Below are 21857 nucleotides of genomic sequence, written 5' to 3' on the forward strand. Positions count from 1 at the left end.
TTTTCTTGATTAGAAAATTTGCACTGTAAACATTATAGAGTAGAAGAAACCATAAACCATTAACCCTTATTTTGATAAAATAAAAAATTGGGATTTGTAAACTATAAAGAATTTGAGATAGAAATTCTGAAATCACAGAATTTGTCTCCTTTCATAGTTTATTAATGTCTTTTGGGATGGAAAGTTTCTATAAAAGCACTGTAATTAACTTTAAGCACAAAAGATGCTTTATGAAATGTTTTACCTCATTTAAATTGGATACTTTGGGGAAATTCTAAGTAATTTTCTGGATAAATTGTAATTCTTTTATATAAGTGCATTTCAGTAGAAATATAAGCTATTACCATTTACATTTATGTTTAAAACATGTATGTTTATATATTTTGTACAACAAACAAAGAAAAGCAATACTTTATATAGTTCAGATACAGCTCATTGAATAGAAGCCAAGTTTTTCAAGTACAGACTCACATTCACAAAGTTAAAAACCAGCCATACCATTGCAAGGTAATTAAATGGTTGTAGATTTCTGCTCATACAACAGCAATAAGTTTTCAATAGACATTTGACTGTCTAGCTGTCCTTTTGTACAGGAAATGTTCAAAGTGTTGAACACAGCCTAGTAGAAATGCTTCTGATACTTGTCTTTATTTCCAATTTTTTGTTCATTTTAATTGAGGCATTTAAGACTCTGCATCCTTGATACATACCCTACCACTGGAGATTTTTTACTTAATTCAGGATTAGGGGAATAAGGGCAAAGATTCTCTTAAAATTATAAAAATTCTGCTATCAGTGGCATGTATGCTGAAAGTGGCATACCAGAACAAATTCATGACAATGGACCCAAATTTATTCACTGATAGTTGGAGGGGGAGACCAGAGGAGTGTCAATATGTATACTTTAAACTTAACTTTCACTATGATTTGGTGTTTTGTTGTTTTTCTTTAAAAATTTCTATTAAAAGTTCTTTGTAAATTCCAACATATTCAGAATACAAAGGAAAATAGATTTTACATAGTTTAATCAAGATGGTTAAGGGGAACAGAAGTAATGGTGCTGCCCCAGTTTGGGGCCATGAGGTGAGTCAGTGAAGTGGAGCAGATGGCAAGTGGTAGACCAAATAAGAATTGTAATGTTGATCTTTCTCTCTTGGCTCACTTCCTTTCAAACTCTGAATTCAATCAGTGGTCTTTGGTTCCATTCTGGCACTATTTTTATTCCTTCACAGGGCCGGCCAGGACTAGAATATCTGGACAAAAAATTTAAGGGTGTGCTCAAAACCTCACTAAACGAGATAAATAATATTTTAACACCATTAAAAAAAATTAACACCAAAAAATGTATGATGAACAATAGCAAATTTTAAAATAAAGACAGGATCAATTGACCCATGTTAGAGCCTGAGGCAAAAAGAAAAAATTAGTAATTTTAATCCAGTAAGAAAAACGTTATTTTAGCATATTGCTGAGTTCCAGGCTTTGTTTCTTCCCTTTGTTCTCACTTCCATAAATGACCTCACCCCCTAAACTCTAGATCTGTATCCCATTTTCCATTCCTGGCTTCCACCCAGCCAGAATGTTCATGGAAAGAACACTGGATTCTAGCCCTGGCTTCTTTTTACATCTAAATTCTCATCCTACTATAAAATCATAATTGAATTCCAAGGAGTCTTGGTAAGTGGTAGTGAGGTTGATGATTTGAGGCTCTGGTCCCTGTCAACTGCTCGACAGAAAAGTCCTCACCCTCCTCTGGAAGTTATTTGATTGCACACTTAAGAATCCACAAGAACTACCTATGCTGTCTCCTTACTACATATTTAGGGAGTATTACAAAACTCAGGTTTTACAAGTTCTCATAGTACTTTATATCAACTGTTTTGTGTCATTTGCTATGTAGTTGGTGGTTATAGAATATTCTCAAAAGTTTTTAATTTGGTAATGGGTAAAGAATATTTTGCTATGTATCCATTTCTCAACTTTTCCATTCTTAATGTAACATTTCCTTGAAGCATGTGTTAATATGTTAGTTTCCATGCTATTATTTCTTCCAGTGACGTGTTAAAATTTTTGTTTCATAACTCAAATAGTTATGCTTAACTAAATATGAGCTGAGCCATATATATCATGGAAGGTTCAAACTGAGCCTTAAGTATCATGGAAGGTTCAAATATAAGTAAACCAAAACAAAAATATTTTATGATTCAGGGGATCCCTGGATGGCTCAGCGGTTAAGCATCTGCCTTCAGACCAGGGCGTGGCCCTGGAGTCCCAGGATCAAGTCCCACATCAGGCTTCCCTGCATGGAGCCTGCTTCTCCCTCTGCCTATGTCTCTGCCTCTCTCTCTCTCTCTCTCTGTGTGTGTCTCTCATGAATAAATAAAATCTTTAAAAAAATATTTATGATTCTTTAGCATTCAAGAACTTTTAATATTATCTTTGAAAAATAAAAAAAGTCCCAAACTTGTAATATGATGAAAAAAAAAGTGTTTTCTATTAAAATACTCTTCCCTCTAATGAGATTGTGGATGATTGCTCTTGTCCATATTGTGATTTTTGGAGTTCTGCTTTTAGAGTACCTGAGCCGCGTTTTAAAAATTATTTAGATTGGGGCGGGGGACCTGGATGGCTCAGTCAGTTAAGCATCTGACTCTTGATTTCGGCTCTGGTCACCATCTCAGGGTCATGAGATCAAGCTCCACCCTGGGCCTGAAGTCGGCTTAAGATGCCCTCTCTCCCTACCTCCACCCACCTCCCACCTAAAAATAAAATAATAAAATAAAATAAAATAATAAAATAGAGGGAAAAAAACTTATCAGGTTTACTGTTTAATTTAAAAAGTGCACTTGAGGGATGTCTAGGTGGCTCAGTTAAACATTCAACTCTTGATTTCAGCTCAAGTCATGAATAGGATTGTAGGATCAAGCGTCAGGCTCCCTGCTTAGAGGGTGGGGGGAGGGAAGTCTGCTGCTTGAGATTCTGTCACTCTTCCTCTGCCCCCCACCCCACCTCTCTCTCTCAAAATAAATAAATAAATCTTTTAAAAAATTTTAAATAAAAAGTGCACTTGTTAAAAGAAAGGGATGGGGGGCGGGGAGAAGAGGGTCAGCCTTTTGCAAAGTAATTTCCTTTGAGGTAGTGGCTATGGTGGCCATGGTTCAGTCATGGGACACGCAGCTCTTTGTCCGCACCCAGGAGTGGCATGCCCTGGAGGTGACTGGCCAGGAGATGGTGGCCCAGATCAAGGCTCAGGGAGCCTCGTTGGAGGTTATCATTCCAGAGGATCAAGTTCCTGGCAGGCCCGCCCTAAAGGCTGAGGCTATCCTAGGTCACTGTTGAGTGGAGGCTCTGACTATCCTGGAAGTAGCTGGCCGCACGGCTGGAGGTCAAATCCATGGTTCCCTGGCCTGTGCTGGGAAAGCAAGCAGACAGACTGCCACAGTGGCTGAGCAGGAGAAAAAGACAGCTGAGCCAAACCCCAGATGCCAAACTGGCACTTTGTCAATGTTGTACCCACCTCTGGCAAGAAGGGCCCCGACACCAACTCTTAAGTCTGCTGTAACCCAGGCTTTCTCCAAAAAAGCCACTTAGTTCAGTGGGGGGGGGGGGGGGGGGGGCTTTACAAATGAGAGAAAATGGTGGGTTTTTTGTTTTGTTAGTTTTTCTCATACCTGCTGTTTCTAAATCTCATTTCTGCTCTTAGGGAAACAGAAATAGGCATTTTTGGATGAATTTATAGTGAGTGTGTGTGTGTGTGTGTGTGTGTGTTTTGATACTGTATTTGCCATGTCAGACACTAGTGCTTTAACTCATTAAAAAAAAACTCCTTTAGAGCTCCAAGAAGTCAGGTTGTACCACTTCATGAGCAGCTATGAAGGCGCTCACAGGAGTTGTGTCTTTCCACAGTAGCAGCTTTATTTAAAACAAGGTTAACATAATTATAAAGCAGGTTCAGGATCCCAGACTCGATGACATTTCACCATGTGATTAAGTTGTCGACTTAGGCTATGCACAGAGCAGAACACAAGTCCCACAACAAACGAGGTAACACAGAGGGTAGGAAGTTAACGAACCAAACGGGAAGTGAGTCTGGGTGCGCAGTTGAGGTAAGACCTGGGTCTGGTCCAGGTCAGCTCCCAGCACTCCGGGCCTACTATGTTTGAGCAGCGAAGGCTCTCTATTCTGTCGGGAGATCAGTCGGGCAGAGCCTGTGGCGGCAGCTGCCTTTTCTTAAGGGGTCAGACACAGAGGAGTCGATGTCTGAAGACTCTGACAGTTTGCTGCCAAAATCCTCCCTTTTTAAAGGGACTTAATTAGTCTTGGGCCCCTGCACAACTCCTTTGCTTCCACTTATCAGTTCTGGGGTGTCCTCAGCAGCTGCTGGTCTGAGAGATATCCGGTAGCTGCAGTGCCCCTACTTGACATGAGTGACTCCATCTTACACTCTACATACTGTCACCCCCCAACCCCATTTTTTTTTAGTAGATGAGAAACAGGTACAAAAAGATAATCTGCCAAGGGTTACACAAAGCAGTGCTTGCTTTTGAATTCTGGGAAGCCTGCTTGCAAAGCCAGAGCGTAACCACTCTCCTCTCTACATGCCGAAGCACACAAATACACGCATGTGCACCTGCACATACACACATATACATGGGTCATGCTACATATTAAGACTTTGCTGTGTGCCTGCGCCCTTGCAGACCTTTACGGTCATGCATGAAGGCAGGGAGAGGAAGAGCAGCTTGCTGAAACAAGATGGCGCAGCCAGAGACCGGGATTACAAGGCATCTCAGAGGGTAACAGGCATGGAAACTAATCCTCTGCTGAGAAACTAGGCCACTGATAACTAGGAAGAGTTTCAGTTCTTACACAGGACGACTGAGGCGGAGGCCAGATCGCTTCCGAGTAGGAAGTTAAATGATAATTCTTAAAAGCCCAGAGTTCAGAAGAATCCAATACATAACCATCAAGTCCTTAGTTAGCACACAGCAGGTAGGCTGGCCCCACCTGCCCCACCCGCCCCACCCGAGGAGACTACCACCACCAGACCACGTGCAGCCCGCCATTCAGGCTTCAGTGTCCTGTCAGCAGTGATCATGTCCTGATAGGACTGAACCGTGATAGGAAAGGACTCAAATTTTGTATCTCACAGTATCTCTTTATTTTGAAAGGTCTTATTTATTTGACAGAGAGAAAGCCTAAGCTGGGGGTGGGAGTGGGGAGGCAGAGGCCGACTCCTTGCCAAGCGGGGAGCTCAACGCGGGGCTCCATCCAGGAACCCTGTGATCACCACCTGAGCGGAGGGCAGAAACGTAACCACCGAACCACCCAGCCACCCAGGCACCCAACTCACAGCATTTAGGTTTTTTTTAAAGACTTATTTATTTATTTATTTATTCATGAGACACGGGGGGGGGGGCAGAGACACCGGCAGAGGGAGAAGCAGGCTCCCACACCCTGAGCCGAGGGCAGACGCCACCCATTGAGGCACCCAGGCGTCCCGAACTCACAGTATTTAAATCAAAACCACATACTCCCCCCACAACACAAGGACAAAGGCAAAGCAGGGAAGCAGTGGCCACCAGCAGTTCAAAAGCCTTGGGGATCCTAACAGTACCTGGGGAGGATCCTCTCGTCAGTCACACCTGCGTGTCCCTTCCCACCGCTCACCGCTCGCTGGATCGAAGTCGTAGCCAATCATCCTTCCAGAATTCAGGCTGCACCGGAGCACGTGACGGGCCTCCGACGGCGGCGAGGGCGCCCGGGGTCGGCCGCAGAGCAGGCCACGCCGCCTCCCGGGGTCAGGAGTTCAGGCCCCACGGGGCGGGCAGGGATTGCTTTAAAAAGAAAAAAAAGGGGGGGGGGGCTTACTGCCTTTTCTCCGCACCACGCAAACCACAGTGGTTCTATCAAAATGAAAATCCCCCATTTTGCCCGAAAGGCGTCGGGGCTGCTATCGTGGGCGAGCTCGTCGGTTCCCAAAAGCCGTTCTCCGACTTCCCGCTCGGGACCCCGAGGCGCCCCCGACGCCTCCCCTACCGAGCTCTTCCCTCCGGGGAGCGCCCCGGGTCAGCCGGGGTCGCGGTGGGCGGGCAGACGCGGCCTGTCACGGCCGAGGCGCCACGCGGTCCCTCAGGGCGGCCGCTCCGGCTCCTGCCGGCCTGCGCGGCGGAGACCAACCTGCCCCTCACCGGACCACACTGCTCCTAGGGACACACACACTCACGTGCAAACAGCCGCCAGCGGGAGCCACGGTCGACGGCGGCAACCGCGGGCCGCTGAAGGAAAGGCCCTCCGCCGCGCGCGCCCGGCCCCGCCCCCTCAGCCCCTCGGCCCCTCGGCCCCTCAGAATCACGGAGCATGCGCAGGCGCTGACCACGCACTTCCGGAAGGCCGGCCAATCAGCGCCGGGGCCACGGGCGCGCTTCCGGCAGGAGCCCGCCGACGCGGACGGCCTGGGCTCTGGGGACGCGCGTCGTCTGCGCCAGGTAGGCCGAGGGGCGGCGGCGGCGCGGGTGTGCTCAGCGGCTCCGCGGCGCCGCGCCTCGGGGTCGCCTCAGGCTGCGGGAGGGTCTTGTGGGAACTTGCGGGTTGCGGACCCGTGGACGCGGCATGGCCGGGCTGGGCCCGCGTTCGTTAGATGTTCCAGAAGATTCTGAGCCGAGCAAGAATCGGGGAAGCCGCCGGGGCGTCTGCAAAGAATGACTTGTCCGTGCGCGGTGGGAGGGAGGACATGGAGGGTGGGGAGGGCAGAGCAGGGGCGGTAGCCGCCCTTGGACAACCCGCCGCGCTCCATCGCCCGCACGCGCCGGCCCGTGGGGACGCCTCACGGCTCGCAGGCCTTGCAGTCGGCAGTTGCCGCCACCGCCGTGCAGACTCTTCCGGTTCCGGTTCCGGCCCCGGCGGGCCCAGGTCCAGTGCGAGGTGGTCGTGCTGACCCGCTGGGTGCTTGTCGAGCGCCCTTCGCCCGCGTGGCCACAGCAGCAACCCGGAGATCCGTCCCCCTCGAGAGCGGACCTGTGACGTAGGAGTCCACGGGGAGCCAGGCCCGGCGGCCGGCACGTGACCCGCGAGCGGAGGCCCCGAGCCCGGCAGCGTCCCCTGCGAACTTGGACGCGGAGCCAGAGACTGGGACTGTGGGCCCGGAGTCTTCCACCGAGGTGCGGCGGGACCGACACGCAGTCCAAGGCCTGAGAAGCTACTTCCTCAAGGGCAAGGTCTCCTGGAAGGTCTTAGGTGGAAGATAAAAGGGTCATTCCCAACATAGCAGTGGGACGGACCACCTTAGGGCGGCCCGGGTGGCTCAGCGGGTGAGCGCCTGCCTCTGGCCCAGGGTGTGACCCCGGGGTCCCCGCTTGGAGCCTGCTTCTCCCTCTGCCTGTGTCTTGTGAATAAACAAAATCTTAAAAAAAAAAAAAAAAAAAACCTCTTTACCTACAGTTAGGGGATCGACTGGAAGCACCGTCATGTTTCAGAGTAGAAAACTGGCTACAGTGGGGAGAGAAATGGGCAGTTTAAGGAGGGTGGTGTTAACTTGATTGTCAATGGCTTTATTCTGAAACATGGAGAAGACTGACCTGTGTGTATGCATTTGGGGAAAGAGGGGGCACAACGATAGCTGGAGGTCGTTCCTATTATGTTCCTTGCACCTCGCTGAGTCCTTTTTATGTACATACCTTTTTTTTTTTTTTTTTTTTCTTATGATAGTCACAGAGAGAGAGAGAGAGAGAGAGGCAGAGACACAGGCAGAGGGAGAAGCAGGCTCCATGCACCGGGAGCCCGACGTGGGATTCGATCCCAGGTCTCCAGGATCGTGCCCTGGGCCAAAGGCAGGCACCAAACCGCTGCGCCACCCAGGGATCCCATGTACATACCTTTTAAAAAGTTTTATTTTTCTGAAGATTTTATTTATTCATGAGAGACACAGAGGCAGAGACACAGGCAGAGGGAGAAGCAGGCTCCATGCAGGGAGCCCGATGCGGGACTCGATCCTGGGTCTCCAGAATCACGCCCTGGGCCGAAGGTGGCACTAAACTGCTGAGCCACCCAGGCTGCCAAAAAGTTTTATGTTTTTTTCTTGATTTCTGTTTTCCCATCATGCTTCACTGTTGAATGTCACATTGGGTAAGAGTCTGTAAAAAGCACCCATTTTGAACATATTAAGCAAGAATTAGAAGTCATGGAAACCTTAGTAGCTATAACACTTAGTTTGGGCAAGTAGGAAGAGTCACCTGGAAGAGCCTGTATGCTGTATTTTGTGTAGTTCTGTGTTATTGGCATTTACTACAAGTTGAGTATATTTTAACATTAAAGGTGTATTTTAAAATTCTGAAACTTCTCTCCTGCACTTCCAAAATTAGTGTAAGAAAATTTCCTACATCACGTTATTATAACGAGCCTGGTGGAAGTTAATGCCTTTACCAGTCATGAAAGACTTAGCAACTGTTCAAGACTAGCAACTTTCAGGTTTAATATCATTACTTTTTATATGTAGGTGTGTGTATACACACACAGCTCAGAGATACTGTGAGATCGGTTCCAGATCACTGCCATAAAGTAAGTCAAACAAATTTTGTTCCCCAGTATGTTTACTGGTATTATTAACTGTGCAATAGCCTTATGTCTTAAAAAAAAAAAATTCTCAGTGTACATACTTTAATTAAAAACAATCTGTTGCTAAAATGCTATCATTTGAGCTTTTAGTGAGTTGTAATCCTTTTGCTGGTGGAGGAACTTCTATGCTGATGGCTGCTGACTGATCAGGGTGGTGGTTGCTGAAGGCTGGGGTGGCTCTGGCAATTTCTTAAAATGAGACAGTGAAGATTGCCGCTTTCTTTTCATGAAGGATTACTCTGTTGGATGTGATGCTGTTTGATAGCATTTTAGCCATAGTAGAAATCCTTTCAAAATTGGGAGTCTGTTCTCAATCCTTGCCGCTGCTTTATCAACTGAGTTTATGGCATCTTCTAAATCCTTGTCATTCCAGCAGTCTTCACAGCATCTTAACCGGAAGTAGATTCCATCTCAAACCATTTTTTTCTTCTCGTCCATAAACAGCATCTGACTCTTCATCTCTTCAAGTTTGATCATGAGATTGCAACAATTCAGTCATATCTTCAGGCCCCACTTCTAACTCTGGGTCTTGCTGTTTCCCTCACATCTGTAGTTAATTCTTTTTTTTTTTTTTTTTTTTTTTTTTTTTTTGTAGTTAATTCTTTCACTGAAGTCTTGAGCCCACAGTTTGCTAATAAACCCAATATCTGCAAAGTGGCAGTCCTGTGAAGCATGATCAAACAAACAAGGTATGCCTTAATTTTATTTTCTTTTAAATAATTACAGAATGAGATAGTATTATTTTTCACTTTGTGAAAAGAAAACTGAAGCTCAGAGAAATTAATTTGACCAAGGACATACTGCTAGTTAAGTGGCAGAGCTGATGAAGACCCAGTTCTATCAGGTATTGCTGCCTCTCAATTTGTGTTATGTTTTTTGCTGGTACAGTGCTACAATCAATAAATCCCAGTCTTTCCTCTTAAAAATGTTTGAAATATGTTATCAAATGTGAAGAACTGTGAATATAGCAAATATGAAAAATATGAGATGCTCTGAAATAGATGTAGAGGGAGCCATAGGGTGCTGTGGGAATATGAAGAAGGGACACTACAGCTTAGTGATTATCATGACAATTAATGCAATGTTGTTTGAGCATACTCATTGTTGAGTACATTATTGTAGACTCATTTTTTACAGCTCTAATTGAGGATAACAGCTCCTAATTTATAGGGTTGCTTGGAGAGGTTAATTGAATCAGCAACTACATTAAAGATCCTTAGCTTATAGAGAACATTTGTCTTGGTCTGAGTCTCCCAAAGGAGCAGAACTTAGTCTTAAGGAAAGACGGGAGGAGAAGGTAATCTAAGCAGTGAGGGGTTTGTGGGGGAAGGAAAACCTAACATCTCTGTTTTGTTGTTTTGTTTTTTTAAAAAGACCAAAGCCAGATGAAGATGAACTTAAAGATAATAAGGTATGAAGGGCTCTGATTGGTAAGCTAAGGGTGAAGCACTTTGTCCTGACTTTTGGTGAGTTATGGACAGGTTTAACTAAGAGGAAACATTTAATCGGTTTAAAAAGTCAAGGTTTGAGAGATAAGTTAAATTATATATCAAGCAGTAGGTTAAGTGTAGAGCTTAGGATAGTCCACCAGGACTCTACAACAGTAGAGGCAGAAGACACTACTCTAGATTGAAAGGTAGTTAAGGATGCTAATAACTAAATATAACATGTGGGCTGTAGTTGGATCCAGGTTAAAATAAATGTAAAATAGAAAGCTGGGGCACTGGCTGGCTCAGGCTGATGCAGCATGTGACTTAATCTTGAGGTTGTAGGCTCTAGCCCCACGTTGTGGGTAGAGATTACTTTTTAAAAAAATCTTTAATAAAAAATAGAAAGCTTATTGGCCAAGAACAGTGGACACGTTGGCTGCCATTTATGTGGTATCATAATTTTTAAAAAGAGGGGGTTATAATCCTCATTGTATAGGTCAAAGAAATGGGATTCAAAAAAGTTACATGGATTTTCCTCAAGTATACACTAAGTATCTAAACCAGGATTCAAACCTAAAGGACTTAATTGTAGTCCTTATATTGTGAAACACTGCCTTCTACAGCATGTTGCTATGTTAGCTTTTGCTTCTGCTGGCTCATGGCACTAAGTCAATCCTTGAGTTTGGGAATGACTTGGAAACGGAGGCTTTCTAGAATTATTGTTTTTCCTATTCTACTTGTAGGAAGAGTAAGTCTGTGTGGTAAAAGAACTTGCTAGGTCACCAAGACAAAGCCAATTTCAGATGTCAGAACCACACCCATATTTCTGTTCTGTCTTTGGATTATGAGGGAGAGGAGACAAAGAACAAAAGTTGAGAAAGTATCTTAATGTGGGAAGAAAGAGAATGCTAATGGTAAAATGACTCACAAGCTTGGAGGAATTTGATTTGCTTAAAATTGGGTGTGGTGCATATCTCAAAAAGAAGCTGGGAAATTTTCTCTGTAACGTTTTATTTTGAACATTTCAAACATATAGAAAAATTGAAAGGCTGTGCAACAACAAAGATAAGCCTTTTGCTTGGATGCACCAGTTTCATTAACCTTTTGTTTAACATCTTAAAATTATTGAACCTTCTGAAAGTAGCCATCAAGATGACCCCCCTACTCCCCAAAGTATATATTGTCTAAGAACAAGGATGTTTTACTTACCTATGATACACACCATTTAATACTGATAGACTATGATATGTGGTCCATACCAAAATTCTCCCATTTGTCCCAGAAATGTTCTTTTAGTTGCTTATCTCTTAAGATCCCTATTTCAGTCAGGAACCACCCATTATATTTGTTTGTAATATTTCTGAAACTTTTTTATGTTGTTTTTCGTGACATTTTGAAGAACACCTACCAATTATTATATAGAGTGCCCCACAATTTAAGTTAGACTACGTGTTTTCTCATGATTGGATTGAGATGGATAACTTTTTTGGAAGGCTATCTTATATAGGCTTTGTTGTTTTGGAATTGTGTGAGAGGAATGAATTTCTATAAACACTATGAATTCCTGTTTTTCCAAGAACAACTACACAAGGAGTTTAGCATTTATTGAAGAGTGTTGTGTGAATGTTTTAATACATTAGTGATTGTGGTATCATATTTTTAACTTACTGTCTTTTCTCACCCATAGGAAAGATTCCTAGTTTTGGACCTAAAAGTACTTTCTTGAATAGGAAAGTCATTAAGCCTGACTTTACATCATTGAGTGAGAAGAACAGCATCCCAGCTAAAACGTTCTAGCGTGCAACAGACTGCAGCCTGTGGAGTATTCTGGGCAGCAAGCTCTAGAGCTAAGGGCTGGAGGATAAACAGGTTTGTGAAGGCTATCGACAACACACCAATCCAGTGAAACGGAAAGCTGGTCGGGTTTCAAGGTCTGTGGGAAGATAGCCACTGCTTGCTGGGTGTTGTGTGCTAGAGAACCAGGCATTGCTAAAGGACATATATTACCTTACCCGTCACCTTTGTACCCGTCACCTTTGTCCACAGCCCAATGGAGTTCATAACAGCCCTGGCTGACCTCCATACGGGGGCTAGCTGTCCCATTGTCTAGACTACTTCAAAGAGCCAGTGACCACTAACTGTAGGCATAACTTCTGTCTCTCCTGCATCAGTATGTCCTGGAAAGATCTAAGTGATACTTTCCCCTGCCCCTTTTGCCGTCACAGCTCTCCAGAAAGGAAATTCACCAATAATCCCCAACTGGGCAATTTGATTTAAATTGCTAAGCTACTACAGATAAGAAGCAAGAGGAAGAGGAAGGAAGAGAAGCTTGTATGTGAAAAACAATCAAGTTTTGACCTTTTGCTGTCAGAAGGACCTAGAAGTTTTATGTCCACAGTGTAGTTTCTCCACTCATCACCGGAATCACTATATTTGGCCCATAGAGAAGGCTGCTCCCCATCATAGGAAAAGATTGCAGAACTGCATTGAACCATGGAAGGAGAGAATAGAACAAGTCGAAAAAGTGATAATCACGCAAAGCAGAAAATCATTGGAACTGAAGAAGGTACAATGTAGGAGAGAAGAAATAAAGTCTGAATTTGAGCGACTTTTGTTGTTTCTCAAAAATGAGCGAGAGATTGTTCTTCGGCAATTACAAGATGGAGAAATGGATATTTTAGCCAAACTAAATGAAAACAACATTTTCAAATTATCTTTCTACATTAAAATATCTCTCAAAGGAAATAGAGGGCAAATATCTGAAGTCAGAGCTGGAATTACTGACAGATATTAAAAGTATCTACTGTAGATATGGAACCTTAAAGTCCCCTGAACCTTTTTTATTCCAATAAAGGAATATGGTTACCATCTTCCTCCACAATATTTTGGCCTAAAGAAAATTAAGAGTTTTCAGGTGGATCTAATTCTAGATTGTGAAACAGCACATCGTAAGCTCGTTATCTCAGAAGATAGAAAAACTGTGTGATATGGAACTAAAGCACATAACTTACCTCGTAACCCAAGGAGGTTTTATCTCTCCCCAGCTGTTCTGAGTTCTATAGGTTATAATTCTGGCAAGCAGTATTGGGAGGTAGAAGTGAAAGACAAGCCTGAATGGATCATGGGTGTCTGTAAAGACTCTCCAGAAGGAGAAAGAATCAGAATCAACCAGTTTTAGTGCAGGACAGATTATGGGGTGTTGGACGATGTAGTCTGAGTAATTATATTGCATTGGGTCCTAGAAAAATTAATCTTCTGCCAAAAGTAATACCTACAAAGACTGGTATTTTTTTAGACTGTGACTTGGGTGAGGTTTCCTTTACAATTTGAGTGATAAATCTCTATATTTTTAACTATTAAAGAAACAGTCTGGCCTTATTTCTATACTGGAACTGACTCAAAACATCTTAAAATCTGTGCAGTAACAGATTCTGAATGATGAACTATTGTAAAACTCTTTTAATTGTTCTTTTCTTTTCAGGTAGTGGACAAAACTAAGCCAGTGACTCTAGTCTCAACAATTCTGTTGAGTTTCTTGTTGGATTTTTGTTTCATTTTTTCAGTTTTAAACAACCAGAATGATTTTACCTCAGCAGCTTCTAAAATATTTGTTTAAAGGGTACCTGGCTGGTCCCATCAGTACTGCATGCAACTCTTGATCTCACATTGTGAGTTTGAGCCCCAGGTTGAGGGTACAGTTTACATTTTTAAAAATGTGGTTATAGGGCAGCCCCGGTGGCTCAGCAGTTTAGTGCCACCTTCAGCCCGGGTCATGATCCTGGAGTCCGGGATTGAGTCCCACGTCAGGTCCCTGCATGGAGCCTGTGTCCCTGCCTCTCTCTCCTTCTGGGTCTCTCATGAATGAATAAATAAATAATCTTTAAAAAAATATATGGTTATAATGCCTCCTTTACAGATATATTATGGGATCAATTGGAGAATGTCAATAAAAGTCCAATAATTTTTCTATGTTGTGTACATATTTTTTGCCTTAAAAAATATGTAAGCCTTTATTAGAGGCATATATGACCATTCCAGGACTATGTGCCCTATAAAGGTAGCCACTTTCCACTTTGTGGAATTTAATAGTTCTCTAATGTGTTTTCTTTTTATTTTGTGTGTGTGTCTGTTAGTCTTGACTTAGTACTATGAAAAATTGAGTAATAGTGCCACCATATACATATAGCATATACTTACCACATTATATACACACAATCATCTTCCCTCTGTTCCTATTTGGACACTACCCTGTAGCGCTCTTCAGATACCATTGTTCACTTCATTTTGGGAACTGACCTCTTCTCAGAATCCCCGTTGATTTAGTTCTAGGTTTCCTTCCTTCCTTCCGCCTATTTGAGAGAGCACGAGCTGGGGAAGGGGCAGAGGGAGAGGGACAAGCAGACTCCCGGCTTAGCATGAAGTTGACAACACAGCTGGATCCCAGGACCCTGGGATCATGACTTGAGCCAAAGTCATATGCTTAAATGAGTCACCCAGGCATCCCGTAGGTTTTCTTTCTTAGACTTTATCTATTCGGGAAATCACATCTTTTTAGTAGATAACAGCTATGTAAAAGTTAGAACTTGTATCAGCAAAAAAAAAAAAAAAAAACCACCAAAAACACTACTGAGGCTTTGACTGGGACTGTGTTAAATCTAGATCAGTTTGCATAAAATTCATTTCTTCACAATATTGAGGCTTCTAATCCGTATATCCATTTATTTGACTCTGACTTCTCTCTGTATTGTCTGTAGTTTTCAGTATATATGACTTGACAACATCTTGTCAGATTTATCCCCAAGTATAATGACATTTTGATTGTTTCCTTGAGAGTCTAGGTCCTTTTTTTTCTTGCCTGATTGCACTGACTAGGACTTGTAGCACAATGCTAATTCTTGACATTTTATGATTGGTTTTAGCTATCATTTTATTGCTCATATTACCTCACTTGATTTTTATATATTTTTATTTAATTTAAATTTAATTAATGTATAGTGTATTACTAGTTTCAAAGGTAGTTAAGTGATTCATCAGTTGTGTATAACAGCCAGTGATCATTACATCATGTGCCCTCCTTAAGGCACCCTTTACCCCATCATTCCACCCCCACCCCTATTTTTTTACTATCTGACTTTGTGCCTCCTAGTCTTTACATAAAATCATTTGTTTAATACTGAAATTCAGTATCCTCTGATCATTTCCCCACTGACATGCTTATTTGGTTATCTTTTGCAAGTAATGTACAATTTATACATATTTATACTTTTAACAAAATAAGACTCTAGAACATAATGGAAAAATAGAACATGTATCTATGACCCTAACATTAATGGAACATTTGCATCACCTTTCAAGGTTTCCTTTGTGCCCCTTCTTGACCATAATCTCTTCACTTCCTGGTCCTATATAGATACCTCCACTGTTTTTAGTTTATAGTCCATTGTTTTCCTGACCTTTTACAGTGTATGTTTGTATCCCTAAACAATGTTTAGTTTTGCATATTTTTAAAAATAACATGGTTAGTTATAACATGTATAGTTAGTTGACAGTGTTACATTAATTTCAGATCTACAATATAGTGGTGATTCAGCAATTCCATACATTATACATAGGTCATCATAAGTGTACGCTGGTTCCACATGTTTTTGACTTACATAAAGTTGATTAATCCAGTCTTGAACTTTTTCATTCAACATGTTCATGAGATTGATTCATTATGTTTTTGCTTAAAGTTATTTATTTTCATTCTACCCTGGTGGATATTCAGTTTGAAACTTTAACAAACAGCTACTATGGAAATTATGCATCTGGTTTCTTTGGGAAGTGAACCACTAAACCTTTTTGGATGATGGCAAATTATTTTCCTAAGTGTAGTGTCAATTTATATACTCCCACCCACAGTGTATAAATGTTTTCATTGTTCTACCTCAACAGTACTTGATTTCAATTATATATATACACATATATATTTTTTACTAATTGTGAGGTGTTAAATGTTCTCTCCAGTTTTAATTATTCCCATGATCTGTAATAGAATATATTTTTATAATTTAATAATCATTTGTTTTTCTTCTGTAAAATAACTGTTAATGCCCCACCCTGCTTTTCTATTTGTCTTTTTGGTTTATAAGAGCTCTTTATATTTTCTGGATTTTAGTCCTGTAGCAAGTATATTCACTTGCCAGGTATCTTCTCCAGAGTTTATCTCACTTTTATGGTGTTTTGGACAGAAGTTAAGTTTGATATATTTCATTTTATCAGTCTTTCCTTTTGAGGTTCGGATCCTTTAAAAAATCCTCCCCTACTCTACTCTAGAGCCATTAAATATTCTATATGTACTTCTAATCATCTACTTGGAAGTTGATTCTGTGTTTGTGAATGGGATGGAGCCTGCTTATAAACTTAAGTATACATAATATAAGAATGACTAATGGTCACACCATCTATTGAGAGGTCCATCCAGCTTATTTGCAGTGCAACTTGTGTCTTGACATCTCATATGCTCTGTTGGTCGATTGGTTATCCTTGGGCTAATACCATACTCAAATCTTGCAGCTTTCTCATTCTTGATATCTGGTGACAATTTTCATCTCTTCAAGGATGCCTTGACAACTCCTGGCCTCTTCAATATATATTTTAGAGTCAGCTTGCCAAATTAAACATCATTAAACATCAAATTAAACTTGGATAAATAAATTTAAAAAAAAGAAAAAAATTTAAAAAAAAATAAAATAAACTTGGAGATTTTATTTGAAATTGTATTGAAGCTATAAATCAGGTTGAATAAAACTGACGCCTTTATTGAATTGCCCAATCATCTATATCTGTACGTCTATTTAAGTCTTCTTTAAAACTTCTACAACACCCACCAATGGGATGCCTTATGTAAAGCTAAACATTCTAGGGGATCCCTGGGTGGCTCAGCGGTTTAGCGCCTGCCTTTGGCCCAGGGCGCGATCCAGGAGTCCCGGGATCGAGTCCCGCATCGGGCTTCCGGCATGGAGCCTGCTTCTCCCTCTGCCTGTGTCTCTGCCTCTCTCTCTCTCTCTCTCTCTCTCTCTCATGAATGAATAAATAAAATTAAAAAAAAAAAACAAAAACACCAGAGCTATCTTAAAAAAAAAAGCTAAACATTCTAACTCACATGACTTCCACAGGGCATGCTTGACATCAAGATTACGCAGAAGAATATTGAATATTAAGCAGGTTTACATTTGGTAGCTTGATTTCCATGGAAATCTTTCTAGTCCACATAGCTGCCCAAGAGCACTTTTGGGTTCCCTGTGAGATGGTTCAGGTAGGAGTGAGTCAATGAGACATTGAACAAATGAGGGACGTCCACTATTTTAAAAGCTTCATGTCCCAAGAGGACACTAAGTTTTGGGATTTAACCGACAAGTGAGTGGAATTCATGGACTGGAAGAGACCTTCTGAAATTGCACTGAAGAGTTAAGTGGTCTCTGGAGGGAGCACATATACTAGATAAACCAAAAGGATTTTGAAGTTGTTTGAACTTGAAGAGTTTTGGAACCAGTTTCCTTTTTTTTTTTTAATTTTTTATTTATTTATGATAGTCATAGAGAGAGAGGCAGAGACACAGGCAGAGGGAGAAGCAGGCTCCATGCACCGGGAGCCCGACGTGGGATTCGATCCCGGGTCTCCAGGATCGCGCCCTGGGCCAAAGGCAGGCGCCAAACCATTGCGCCACCCAGGGATCCCCAGAACCAGTTTCCTTTAAAACTGAAAAATAATCTACCTTACAGGGTTGATCAAAGACAATGCTCCCACCTGCCACCCTCCATACCGAAACTACAGACTTAGTCTCCCCTTCCTCCTGTCAATTGAACTCAGTGCAGCTAATCATTTTGTACTTTAAAAATAGCTCATCTGGGGTGCCTAGGTGGCTCAGTCGGTTTAGTGTCTGCCTTCGGCTCAGGTCATGATTTCAGGGTCCTGGATCAAGCCCTTCATTGGGCTCCCTGCTTAGTGGAGAGCCTGCTTCTCCTGCGCCCTCTGCCTGCCACTCCCCCTGCTTGTGCTCTCTCTCAAATAAATAAAATATTTAAAAATAAAATGTCATGTGATTTCCTTTAGGGAAGGGGGGGTTTCACTAATTTTTTCAAGTCTGAAGGTATCTTTAGTCTATCCTGATAATTATTTTTTAAATCTGGTTTTAGGGGCGGCCCGGGTGGCTCAGCTGTTTAGCACCAGCTTCAGCCCAGGGTGTGATCCTGGAGACCCGGGATTGAGTCGCGCGTCAGGCTCCCTGCATGGAGCCTGCTTCTCCCTCTGCCTGTGTCTCTGTCTCTCTCTGTCTCTCATAAATAAAATTTTTTTTAAAAATCTGGTTTTAATGTTTCACTTTTTCATATTCATTGTTTACAAGATTGCGTTACAACCAATACTGCCAGCTTCTCAGAAGCAACCACTTTTCAACTCTTGTTCTTAGGGTATATGTCACTAAATAAGCTTACAGTAATAACTTCTATTTTTCAAGTTTTTGGTATTATCATTTAATGTCCTACTTTGGAAGATGAGAATTTAGAGCAGTTTTCACTCTGGTCCTCTCCTAATAGAACTCTTCATTTTTGTATAGAATATTTTCTGATGATTACAGTAGTTTGGCTATGTCAACACCATCTCTGAGCCATGTTTTATGCAATGATTGCATTTTGTTTTTCCACAACTTTGTTTTCAATGTCCTTATCCTTAGTTCATCCCCAAACTGTGCAGTTGTCTAAGTTTTTTCAATTTAAACATGTTTAGCTTTATACTGCTTTGATTTTGCCAACTGTTCTCAAGGGCCGTGTAACTTCCAATGCAAGCAGGTTGTTCATGAAGCCAGATGCTCATACAGCATCTTGGGAATGCCGTTGGCATCATTGGAGTTGCTTTTTCTGTTTCCATTTAGTTTTTCATTGGCAAGGTCCTTCAGTAGCTTCCTAATAGTGGTGCATGGAATTTTGAGACTTTATAAAAAGTGTTTTTATTTTTAAGTAATCTCTATACCTCACATAGGGCTTGAACTCACAACCTCAAGATCAAAAGTTGCATGTTTCACTGATTGAGCGAGCCAGGCACCTCTTTCTTGAGAGTTTCAAGTCTGAAAGTACTTTAGTCTATCCTGATATTTAACTAAAACTTTCCCAGTTTCTAGTTTTGAAATAATTTACAATTAAATACTTTTAGCACTTTTTTGTTGTGAAATATATTATGATGTCTAAAATGTGTTTTAAAATACATCAGCAAAAACAAAACAAAACAAAACAAAAAAATACATCAGCAGAGGGGATCCCTGGGTGGCTTGGCGGCTAAAGCACCTGCCTTCAGCTCAGGGCATGATCCTGGAGTCCTGGGATCGAGTCCCACATCGGGCTCCCTGCATTGGAGCCTGCTTCTCCCTCTGCCTATGTCTCTGCCTCTCTCTGTGTGTCTCTCATGAATAAATAAAATCTTAAAAAAATAAATAAATAAAATATATCAGCAGAAAAAATGTGCTAAAGCATGACTTTTAATCAATACCATATACAGAGTTAGTTTCCCTAATCAGCAACTCCCTTCCAGAGGTGGTCAGGTGGCAACCTAATGGGAAACTGAAACTCCAAGTGCTACGATGTTGCTTCAGTTATCTAACCTCTCATAAATTCTGAGGCCATGGTTAAACTAATGGATTATAATGGATATAAAAAGTGGGATGAATTTGGTGAAATTAGTAGTATTGGGCATATATGAATTGACTGAGATATTGCAGCCACTCCACACTCTTCCAAGCATAAGACAATAATGTCTAGGGAACCCTGAAGCCTATTCCTGATCAAACCTGAGTCTGGAATTCCACAACTGTCTGGCCGTTCCTTTTGAGGACACTGGTGGCCTCCCAGTAAGTACACTGTTGGACGAATCTTGCCTTTATGGAACAGTGTTTGCTTCCAGTGAAACTTTGGTGCAAGATCAGAGCATCTAAGCAGACAGAATGCTGGGAACATGGAGTTCAGCAACAGGCTATATGAATGCGCAGAGTTGGCCTGCTAAGTAAATGGCTCTGTCAGACATGTTCTACAGGTGCAGCAAGATTTTGATTGAGATTTGCTTTTACTATTATCTGGTAGTGAGTAGTTGGCCTTTCTACACCTATTGATAGTTATGTTATCTATTGAGAAGAAGAATAATTGTGCAAAACCTAATTGGCTTAGCTCCTTTCATTGCATGCGTGGTGCATAACAAATCTGTGTGATTGTGTATATATATATATGTATATATATATATATATATATATATATATATATATATATATATTCCTTTACATGTTTAAAGGAAATGAGTAATATACTCAAATATCTACCATTCAACTGAAGAAATATACCTGTAAATTAAAAGTCCCTCTTCAACTGCATTCTATCTCCTCCCTGGAACCAAGACTAATCACTAGTGTGAATTTTATATTGAATCACATATTTGCTATTCTTTATAATTTTTATCATATATATCCTTAATATATCATTTAGTTTTGCCTGGTTTGGGGCTTTATACAAATAGAACCAGGAAATAGAGATTTCTCTGTGACTTGCTATTTTCTCTGAACATTCTTAAGATTCATCTATCTATATACTGGGGCACCTGATTGTCAGTAGAGATTATGTCTTTTTTATTTTTTTTTAAGATTTTATTTATTCATGAGAGACACATGCAGAAAAAGAAAGAGAAAGAAGCAGAGACACAGGCAGAGGGAGAAGCAGGCTCCATGCAGGGAGCCAGACGTGGGACTCGATCCTGGGTCTCCAGGATCATGCCCTGGGCTGAAGGCAGTGTTAAACCATCGAGCCACCTGGGCTGCCCATAGATTGTGACTTTTTTAATTAAAGATTTTATTTATTGGTGAGAGACACAGAGACATAGGCAGAGGGAGAAGCAGGCTTCCCTCAGGGATCCTGATGCAGGACTCGATCCCAGTACCCTAGGATCATGCACTGAGCTGAAGGCAGATGCTCAGTCACTGAGCCAGCCACCCAGGGATCCTGAGAGTGTGACTCTTGATCTCAGGGTTGTAAGTTTGAGCCCCAGGTTGAGTATAGAGATAGCTTAAAAAAAAAATTCATCTATACCGATACATGTAACTTTGTCTTTTTTTTTCCCATCGCTGCATGCTGTTGTATGATCATAACAATTTGTCCATTCTGTAATTTCTGCAGTTAATAAGTGGGTTTATATGACATTTTCCTTTGCCATACAGGAACATCTTTCTCCAATTCTCAACCACAACCAAGGTGATTAGCAAGCAACTTTTTAATTGAAAAACAAAAAAAAAAAAAAAAAGGAGATAATTGCTGTAAAAGAAGACAAAGCCAGGTACTGTGACAGACGGTGTTGAGGTGGGGACAACAATTTCTTTATTATTATTATTTTTTAAGATTTTATTTATTTATTCATGAGAGACACACAGGCAGAGGGAGAAGCAGGCTCCCTGTGGGGAGCCGGACTTGGAGCTTGATCTAAAGACCCTGGGATCATGATCCAAGGGAAGGCAGATGCCTAACTGAGTCACCCAGGTACACCTTATCTCTACTTTCTTAAGTCAAAGCTTGGGTTATTGATTTTAGGCCTTTTGTTTCCCTGGTGTGTGTGTGTGTGTGTGTGTGTGTGTGTGTATATAAATTTATTGATTGATTTTAGAGGGAAAATAAGTCCCAAGCGGATTCTACACAGAGTGTGGAGCCTGACACGGGGCTTGATCTCAAGATCCTGAGAGAATGACCTCAGCCAAAGCCGAGTCGGACACTTTACTGACTGTGCCACCCAGGCACCTAAAATATATAT

The 21857-nt window shown here is 41.8% G+C and overlaps 2 protein-coding genes across 2 annotated transcripts in view; one reads left to right on the forward strand and one right to left on the reverse strand.

The window, feature by feature from the left end:
- Positions 1 to 21857, reverse strand: part of TRIM61 (tripartite motif containing 61) — a 211285-nt gene that overhangs the window by 176377 nt on the left and 13051 nt on the right. The window contains 1 exon segment of the mRNA XM_049094364.1: positions 5618 to 5837. The gene's annotated coding sequence lies outside the window, so the exon portion shown is untranslated.
- Positions 9201 to 17084, forward strand: LOC112654583 (tripartite motif-containing protein 60). The gene is given in 9 exon segments (XM_035699273.2): positions 9201 to 9302; positions 9988 to 10024; positions 11731 to 12142; positions 12145 to 12385; positions 12387 to 12746; positions 12748 to 12887; positions 12890 to 13182; positions 13185 to 13396; positions 13398 to 17084. Coding segments are annotated over 7 exon segments (1380 nt in total). The 5' UTR covers positions 9201 to 9302; positions 9988 to 10024; positions 11731 to 12093; the 3' UTR covers positions 13483 to 17084.

Source organism: Canis lupus, chromosome 15, assembly GCF_003254725.2.
Source record: "Canis lupus dingo isolate Sandy chromosome 15, ASM325472v2, whole genome shotgun sequence".
Classification (NCBI taxonomy): Eukaryota; Metazoa; Chordata; class Mammalia; order Carnivora; family Canidae; genus Canis; species Canis lupus.